Below are 9953 nucleotides of genomic sequence, written 5' to 3' on the forward strand. Positions count from 1 at the left end.
GAGGAAAATGTGCTGAACAAAATCATAATCGGTGTTTTGTATTTGTAGCTCCATCGTGTTGTAATTCCGGAGCAGTCGTACGCTCGGGCCAAAGGACGCCACTCTATTGCATTCTTCTGCCATCCTGACGACAGTGTGAAATTGGAACCTCTGCCGATGCCGCCCGTCTCTCATCCACCGACTTGCGAAATGGCCGGAAGGAAAGGATTGCAAAACCGGGTTGTCAGTGCTTACCATCATATTCAGAAGAGATTCCGCGAAACATACGCTTGACAATTACTGAAACTCAAAATTTCTCAACTTACTTTTGAACCGTCGTAAACGATGATAATAATTCACCGCCATTGTAGCATGTAGACGCTTTGTTTCCTGTGAAATATTGTCTCTCGTCCACAATCGCCACGTGTATCACTCACGCTGCCAGCGAATTTAATCTCTGGGAAGGTGTTCTAGCTCGCGGCGCTTGAATTTTATCAGTAACAGTTAAAAATAGAATGAACGAAGAGTGAGAAATCTCAAATTTATCTTTATTTTTACTTGACTTTTATCTTGGTAATGAATGTGTTAGCGTTTCGTGTGTTCTTTTTATTTTCTCTCTTTAATGTTTGGTTCATTTTGCGGCCTTATTCGTTTTGATGACTGTTTCTGCTATACAAAGACGATGTGTTGCATTCCAAGCAGAACGCTCTTTTTTTATGTATTTTTCAATACGTAAGATAAAACTTGTACAAGGTATAAAAATGACTGATATAGCCAATTTACAAAAATATTTAAAAAATCAACAAAAAAAAATCGATGCATTATATTGCAGGTTTAGTTAATCTTTTTAAATCAATTTTTATAATTTTTTTATACTTAATTTATTAATTAGTGAAAATTAAAAAGTATGCGATCAATTAAGTCATTTTTTTAAAATTTAATTATCAGTACTTTATTTCTATGCACAAGAGGTTGAAGGTAGTGTGTCTTAATTTAACTTAAATTTAATCAGGGTTAAAGGCTATTTTTAAGACAAATGTTTCTAAATCAGTGCCAAGAAATTTATAATACATGTTTACTTAAATTACAGTATGAAATTCTTAATGTATACTACTTATTGCCTCTTAAAAACTGCTTAAAAATCATAATATATTTTCCTACTTGTATTTTACATAAAAAAAATCGTTTTGTACTTAAAAACAATGTTTTTATTGCATTTTACTTTTCGCTGTATTGAAAAGCATTAAAATTCATATACATACATATTGCTCAAGTTAATATAACTATCAAAAGACCACATTTTTTCTATTGATTATACAGACATTTGTCACGTAAGTTTAATATGTTTGTACATGTGTGCCGTTTTTAAGCAAATTCAATTATACATATTTACTCACTGTGTAAGCTGGTATCCACACAATTTACTGATGGCTTTTTTTAACCGTCAATTGTAACTTAATTTTTTAATCACTCGACTTACAGGCGCATTTAAAGAATATGCAAATGTATTTACTATGATAATTTCACATTTTACACATTATGTACTTACAGTTTTATAATATATATATAATAATGTAATTTTAAAACTTTTTTTAATCTTTTCCTATAAAAATTTCCACTCGAACATCAATGAATACTGATGAATGAATGAACAATCTTGAAATCTGGGGAATGTTTATACATATCACAGTTTTTGATCAAAACATCAATGAGATTGTATCTTTTAACACGAAAATTAAACACTCATTTAATACTGATTAAGACATTGTCGTCGAAGCGCAATTTGAAATATAATTCTCCGCATCTCTCGGAATTATGTTCATCAACGGCAGGGCGTTAGCAAGCGAATGATCAAAACTTTCGACAAGAGTCACTTGATTCGATGCACCGTCACTCATCTCGACCGGAAGGCACTCTTGAAGGTTCAATCCACCGTTTCTATCGACGACTGTCGACGAGAGAATCTTGGACAAACTCGTATCGTCAATAAACTCGGCTGGCTTCACATTCAACTGAATCATATCCGAGTACGTATGGCTATCTTTAGTCATCGAGCTCCACATCCTTTTCGTTTCACGCGATACTGAATCATTTTTACCTGCAGCAAAGACAAAAGCAACATTGTATATATAATACATGATAATAGCAATCAAATAGCAAATTGAATTCAACCTTTATTATGCGTGTTTAAATGCGTCCTTAAGGATGCGTGTTGGGCGAAAGCGTGTCCACAAGTATCGCAAACGAAAGGTTTTTCTCCGGTATGAGTCCTCATGTGATTCCTCAACACGTGTGAATCGGCAAATCTTCGATCGCATACTTTACACGAAAACGGTTTCTCTCCTATAAATTAAATTGAGCAACACTATAATGATGCAGTTTTATTTATAAATTTCCAAAAGTCAAGCATCATCATATATATATATATAATATCGCTATTCTGTGTGTCAGTGTAAGATAATGCTCGCCATACTATAATAGTCGTTTCGATTCGACATACATATGTATATCACAATTAAAACACTGCCAACAAAACGTACGAATATAAAAGAAAAAACTTTTATATATATACTGTTTGCTACCAATGCTTCTTCTAGGGCAATAAGTCTCTTGAGCATTTAGCGCCATCTATTGAAAATTTATTAAATTAGTTAATTAATTTTTCTATTGTTTATATGTATGTAAGTACATTAGGTAGGTAGATTTTAGCATTTTTTTTTTTTCATATTAAACAATCTATATATATATAAATGAATGACTGTGTGTGTGTGTCTCGAATAGGCTCCTAAGCCACTGAAGGGATTACGATGGAACTTTCAGGATTTGTTATATGCATGTCCGGGAAGATTACTGTGAAAAAAAACGGGAAAAAACGGGAAAAACGGGAATGAGAATCATTCGCTATAATTTCGAATGTTTTTGCGTCGCGACCAAGGTGTTCGCTGCCTGCGTTGTTCCGAAAAATGGGAACGGGAACGGGAACAGGAACGGGAACGGGAACAGGAATTGCATGCGTTATTGTGGCATTGCAACGCATGCAGGGTTCAGCTAGTTAAATATAAATATTAAATCTAATATATAATTTTGAAAGACTTTGTATTTTTGTTTGGTTCGTAGAATCCGTGAGGTTCAAAAAACAAGTGAATATTCAAATAAATTTAAATAAAATAAAACTATTCAAATAAATTTAAATAAAATAAAACTATTCAAATAAATTTAAATAAAATAAAACTATTCCAATAAATTTAAACAAAATGAAACTATTCAAATAAATTTAAATAAAATAAAACTATTCAAATAAATTTAATCAAATGTTAACTATTGGATTAGTTATGTTAAAACGGTTTATATTACAAATACCGAGTGAAGCCAGGTAAAACCACTAGTTAAATATATTTAAAAGGTATTTGAAAAAATACGATCGCTTGCGGATCGAACACAGGGCCGATACATTTAATTTTTTTTACGGCATAACCTATGTGATGATATTTCATCGGGCACAACACTAATATACATATAAACACAAACCCAATATTTGACAATAACATGATCTGATGTCGTGATAGCTCATACATCAACCAAACCCGATTCTAGATCTGTTCAATTGATAAATAGAATCAATAGATCCGATCTTACATACATGTTGAAATCGCAATCGCTTCTGTCAACTGTAAATACCCAATGATAGAATCAGTAATCGAAATTACCAAATAACTACGTCAGATAATATCTTAGAAAATCTGTCTATTATAAAACAAACCGGTATGCATCCTTTGATGAAGTTTCAAATTGCTATTGGTGGCAAAACGCCGATCGCACTGCTGACATTTGTAACTGCGTTCTCCAGTGTGAGTCCTCATGTGGACGCGGAGCTCGATAGCACGGGCCACTCTTTTACCGCACACGGTGCAGACGAAATTCTTGACTCCTGCACATCATTCACACAAATAAGCATGCAAATATTTGGTATAAGCTATACACGTGTATGTCACTCGGTGTTGATTATACCGGTGTGCGTCGGCATGTGAATCCCCAGCGAGCCGCTGCTGGTGAAAGTCTTGTGGCAGATGTTGCAAGAGAACGGGCGCTCTCCGGAATGCGTGCGGAGATGTATCGTCAGTTCTCCGGATCGCGCCATGCGTTTGCCGCATACTGTGCATTGGTAGTTTTTAACGCCTATGAAATATATTTGGATCAGACGCATTTTGAAGTATTATTTATGTATATATGGTAGATTTATGACAGGTTTGTTACCGCTGTGTGTGAGCATGTGCGTCGATACTGCTGTAGGATTAGTGAAGGCTTTATCGCACAGCTTGCATTGGTATGGACGAACGCCGGTGTGAGTCCTCATATGGATCTGGAAACCCAATGCGCTTTCAATTATGTTTATACAGTATTATGACATCTATGGATAGATTCGATAATACTAATGCTTCGAGAAATACATTTTACAATTTCAGCAAATTCTATATACGCTATAAACTCGAATTTGCGAGAGATAAATAAGATATTGTTACGTACGCCGCCGAGCAAGTGCAATTGGATTAGGCTGAGTAGCATCCCAGAGACTGTGTGACCGTTGTAATTGGTTTCAAGGCTTATCTCCAGACTAAGTAAGTAGGCTAAACAATGACCACCGAATTGGCGTAGTAACGGCACCCGGTCCCTTCTCAGAAGTGACAGCGATAGCGTGAGACTGAGTGTCGTGGGAATACATATCCGGGTACATGCCTAAACAATGGGGAAGTATTCGGACGTCGAAGATGCCCTGATCGACCTGTCCTTTATAAGGAGGTACTTAGACCATATCAGGACATACAGGCGGTGCGTGTATCCTCTTAATCACCAATAAATGCTGTGAAACGACTTTGGCCTTTTACTTGGATCCTCCACCCACCCCTACGCAACAATATACATATTTTATGGATAAACAATAATACATTTAAGAAACAAAAAAAAATTTATATATTATATATATATGTATATGTATGTATAGCATACAAAGGTGGCCATTTTATATGTTTTTAGTTTATATCTCAAAACCAGAATTTTTTTTTCCAAAAGAATGTTTCTGATTACTTTTAAAGTTATTAAAAACGTTAATGAACGTTAGAAAATCGTGGATGCATATTTATGAGAAAAATCGATTTCAATATTTATATACAGGCCCATCCCGAAGATTCTCCTTATATATGTAGATAACCAAAAAACTAGTACTGAACTGGTAAAACCAGTACGAATTGCAACCTCAATATACGAGCCGTTACAATTGAAAGTGGCATAAGTCCACTCCATTTCGAGAAATATTTTGCAAAACATTAAATATAATGTTTTGCGTATAACAATATTTAAAAACACTGGTGGCCTGTAATACGTTTATTCTGCTTTTCCGAGATACTGGACATACTGAATTAAAAGAAGTGATAACAATTTGTGAAAATTGGACTTTCAAATATAACTGTTCATATATTCATATCCTCTATTTATTTATTTTTTAAAAACAGAAACCTATGGGCACATCGGGCATTCAGTATACAAACTTTCAAACAAATACACGGCAGTTAATTTAACGTTACCATTTTTGTCGAAGGAAATGTCCTCAAATTCAGTATACATGTAGTTCTATGTAAAGTCAATCACTAGTTGCGTATTGTCACTTTACTTCAAACATTTGCGACACCTACAGATCATCCACGAAACCACCGTGTATTTATATTTGTTAGAGCGTGTATACTCAATGCTCGAATGCGCCTGTATAACCAATAAGTACCGAAAATTTCTATAAAAATAGACAAAACGGATCCAAGGGGGGGGTGCCATACCCCCCTCCCCTTAAATACATACATACATGTGTTTTAATTTTTCCAAATCCTCATTTTAACTTTCAAAAATGTATCTATACATAAAAAAGTAAGTCCTTAGAATTTATGGTACAGTCATATTTTTTCTTGTATTATATTTTAAATTTAAATACCCCCCCCCCCCTTGACCATATTCTGAATCCGCTAGTGAAAAATATGCTAAAGTATACATTTAGTATTTACAAATACCAAACCTTTTACCACTAAATCCCATACCTGTTAATTTCATAATTTTAAGGTAAATATATTTATAGATCAACGAAAAGATTACAATTCCGAGAAGATAACAAACATACATCACAGAACTTTCTAATTTTCACTTTATTACAACATCAATAGATAAAATTATGAAAATCAACCTTGATATTTTGGTTGATTTCATCACCATGGTTTTTTTTTCTGTAATTTTATTTAATGTGAATTACATGCTGTGATATATTACGTGATAATAGTTGTTTATTATTTGCAAACCGCAACTAGCATACATACGTATATGTGAATGTACACTCGGCGTCACTCGAAATGAAATAAGTTCTGTTTCTTTCTGTTTAAGAGCTAACAAAAAAGATTAATATAATATAAATAATACTTTTAATGAGTAGGCTCCTGCGTAGGTTTTGTCACACTGTGGACACTCAAACGGACGTTCTCCAGTATGCGTTCGTAGATGGATAGAGTGCATGATACGGTTATGAAATCTCTTACCGCAAAGAGAACACGGGAATGGAAGATCACCCGTATGCAAACGTTCATGGTTTCTGCAATTAAATACACAGTATTAATAAAATTCAACACATGCTTATCCATCCCATGTGTACATGTGTACATATATTGAATAGATCACTTGAGGGTTCTTGGATCGGAGAAGGATTTTCCACATAAGGCGCACACTTCAGGCTTCTCGCCTGTATGCACTCTCATGTGCAGACGTAACCCTCGCGATGTAGTCAACCCGTTACCTGGAAATAATTACTGAAATGTAATCATGCGTGTAATGTTGCTGTCGAAAGTGACGATATACATATTTTAAGGGTGTTCACCGCATGTCGGGCATTGAAATCTTTTGGGTGGGTGATTTTCGGTTCTGTGTTTGAGCAATGAGTGTACGTTTTTACATTTGCGACTGCACACGCTGCATGTTTGGGGCTCGTCAGGGGATGGGTATAGTGCTGAGGAATACAATAATGCACATACATAGATGAATGACCTCAAAATGCAAATAAAACAAGTTTTTAGTTAATCGCTCACGTGCATATGATTCTCTATCTTTCTTGGTTGGTTTATTTTGTATAGCGCTTTCGTTTGAATCGTTGTCTGACCAGTTTTCCTAAAATTGTTTTATAATATATTTTACATGTATATATATATATTGTAACTTATTTGATAGAGTTAAAACTGTACCTGATTGTCATCAATTTGCAAGTCTGTTTTGAGAATTTCTTCCTGTTCGTCATTGATGGGTATATTATTGGAAAAATATGCGTCTTCTATATCTCGAGCATATTTATTGATGAAAGAACTGCTATCTGCATCATTGAGTGTAGCTATTGATTCGATAATTTCGTTTTCAAAATATTGTTCTTTGGCGTCTGCTTTTGATAATGTGCTTTCAGTATCTGATTTATTGCTTGGAACAGTTGCCTGAAATAAATAAAATTGATTAAATAAAAATGTCTGGAATGACAGTGATATTTATTGATGTTTTTATTACTTTTTTATTATCACATTGAAAATCTTCAAACGATTCATCTTTTACAGGAGATTCAACTTTACTAGACAGGTTATCGACCTTATAATCTAATTTTGAGCTTCGTAATTTTTTTAATGAGACACTTCGTTTATTTCTACCTTTAGAATTTTTTTTTTTTATTTTAGTTCCGATATTTTCTTTTGATTTCGCTTTATTGCGTTTATTAAATACTTTACGTGTCCTCTGTATATCTAAAGAAATTGATTTAGATTTGTCTACATTATCGTTCTCTACAACATCTAAAATAAAGCAAAACAATTTATATAGTAAATAGTGTATGAAAAAAATATAGTTGAAACATAAAAAAAGTTACCAAAAGAACTGTCAACGTATTCCATAGAAAGTTTATCATCTGCATTAAATGGTGTGTGATTATCAATATTTTCATCCTACGGCAATAAAAAATCATATAAAATTCGTCATATAATATTAAATGTCACAATTATTTTAAAGACTACTTTTAAAGGTGCCGCAGAGTTATTTTTGAATTGTAGTGAACTTCTCAATACAATGTCAGATTGATGAGTTTGCCATCGAAAAGAATAAGCTTGTCCAACTTTCTTAGTACACGGAATACACAACCATTGCGGTAAGCCGTCCTCTTTATCGACCTGAAAATGAAAATATTGTATGTCACAAAAGAAGTAAACTTTTCAATGAATTAAGTGCATTTCGTTAGTATAATAATATACGAACCGAAATTTGTGTGATGAGGAGTAGCATCTCTAAGATGTTGATGCTGACGTTGGTCCTGCCTAAACGTAGTCGGTGTTCTTGATGAATACTATTCAGACGAACGTTATCTCGCAAACAACATCTACACACATCAGATACGGACATCGTCCACTTGACGTTTATCCAACTGTCAACAACAACAATTTCAACCGGAATAGTCGAAACACGATTACTTACCGCCATATACAAATAAATCCAACATAACTAAAATTATTGAAAATTTCTAAATATGGGAAGCATTACATTTGTAACCGAAGAGTTGAAGCAGAATCATGCAGCAGTGGAGATATGAGGCTTTATTTAGATCGGGAGTGGAACCGAAACACAAAAAAATTGTAGTTCTCCAATGTTTTGGATGTTTATATCTTTAATGTTATTAAGATTACATCCTAAAGTCAGATGAATGTTATGGAAACTACATGTTGAAGTGTATCATATACTCAAATGTCGATTGACTATTTTAATAGTTCTACGATAAAATATGCTTCAAACTAGTGGCGTGGCATGGAAATCTCTTCGTTTTTATTACACAGTCTTGCTTAGATGTACATGAGCAGGATACAAAAGGCGAGTGCGATAGAAACAGAGACATTTACAAACAACACCACACATTGTTATCGATCACTGTCAAGCAAGGATAAATACAAGGATACAATTTTACCGAAAACACTCCAGGTGGTGATTTTGGGACGGCGTGCCATGAATCTTTGCAAGGCACGCTACCATAGAAATAGAATGCATAGAATGGTCATTGTTAACAAAAGTGTCGTCTAAAAGCTAGCCATTGAAGATAGAGACGGAAAGTCAGAAGAGAGACAAGAGAGGGAGAGAGACGAAGTTTAGCAAACAATGACCAAACTCTGCCACGCAGAATTTTTGTAGCAACATTTTTGGAGGCTGAGAGCGATTCTATGGATTCTACTTCTATGCACGCTACATTTACACGGTAAACGGACTACTAGTCATATGTGAACCGGTCACAGGACAACCGGTTGCTCTAGATCGGTCACACGTGATCACCCGTCACACTAAAACTGATTTTAGGGTGTGACCAGTTTTCTTGTGATCAGTTTTAGTGTGACGGATGATCACGTGTGACCGATCTAGAGCGACCGGTTGTCCTGTGACCGGTTCACATATGACTAGTAATCACCGAACCATTTACACGCTACATCTAAAAACAACCATGTGCCACGTTCATCGCTGTGTGTTTTCGGTAATTGGACTATTCGTCACATTGGGGTGGTCACAAAGACAATTTTTGCCATGAAAATCGCGAATACACAATATTTGGCACTCAAGTTCTCGTTACAATGATAGTATGATGGACTTTTCGGCTGCCAGATTTTATTTTTTTATTTTTTTTACATATATACCAGGAAGGCCTTACAGGTAAATCCCAATGCGCCTTCCTGGCCAATTACAAATTACAATTACAAATACAAATATAGCATTTTTATTATAAGTCGTTGAATTGCGAGACACTGAAAAAACTCGCAAATTAACGAGACATCTATGAATTGTACATAAATTTTTATTGTACATCAATCAAATTGTGGTGACATAGTAGGTAGGAAGGATTTTTAGCCAATTTTTTTTTCCGGGAACCGTTTCAACAATGAAAT

The 9953-nt window shown here is 34.5% G+C and overlaps 3 protein-coding genes across 4 annotated transcripts in view; 2 read left to right on the plus strand and 1 right to left on the minus strand.

Annotated features, from left to right (window-relative positions):
* LOC143923265 (uncharacterized) overlaps window positions 1–1554 on the plus strand; it is a 25622-nt gene extending 24068 nt beyond the window's left edge. Inside the window, exon 7 of the mRNA XM_077446861.1 lies at window positions 49–1554. Within this exon, the coding sequence (XP_077302987.1) occupies window positions 49–273 (225 nt within the window). The 3' untranslated portion in view covers window positions 274–1554. The remainder of the gene's footprint in view (window positions 1–48) is intronic.
* LOC143909790 (uncharacterized) overlaps window positions 1–9953 on the plus strand; it is a 743449-nt gene that overhangs the window by 390945 nt on the left and 342551 nt on the right. The window lies entirely within an intron of this gene.
* On the minus strand, window positions 1172–8478 carry LOC143923264 (uncharacterized). Its single transcript, XM_077446860.1, has 14 exons — window positions 8290–8478; window positions 8052–8204; window positions 7907–7982; window positions 7555–7832; window positions 7245–7484; window positions 7092–7170; window positions 6884–7012; window positions 6688–6802; window positions 6433–6601; window positions 4234–4339; window positions 3988–4155; window positions 3740–3907; window positions 2152–2322; window positions 1172–2077 (listed from the first exon to the last, which is right to left on the minus strand). Exons 1-14 carry the CDS (start codon window positions 8431–8433, stop codon window positions 1737–1739), a joined length of 2337 nt encoding a protein of 778 aa, XP_077302986.1. The 5' UTR covers window positions 8434–8478; the 3' UTR covers window positions 1172–1736.

Source organism: Arctopsyche grandis, chromosome 3, assembly GCF_051622035.1.
Source record: "Arctopsyche grandis isolate Sample6627 chromosome 3, ASM5162203v2, whole genome shotgun sequence".
Taxonomy (NCBI): Eukaryota; Metazoa; Arthropoda; class Insecta; order Trichoptera; family Hydropsychidae; genus Arctopsyche; species Arctopsyche grandis.

Excerpts from the sequence above, each read along its gene's own strand:
- LOC143923264 (XM_077446860.1), bottom strand. The coding sequence starts at position 8,433 with ATGTCCGTATCTGATGTGTGTAGATGTTGTTTGCGAGATAACGTTCGT. Across the intron at positions 7,833-7,906 it reads ATACGTTGACAGTTCTTTTG|ATGTTGTAGAGAACGATAAT; the intron begins GTAACTTTTTTT and ends GCTTTATTTTAG. Across the intron at positions 7,485-7,554 it reads TTCAATGTGATAATAAAAAA|GCAACTGTTCCAAGCAATAA; the intron begins GTAATAAAAACA and ends TATTTATTTCAG.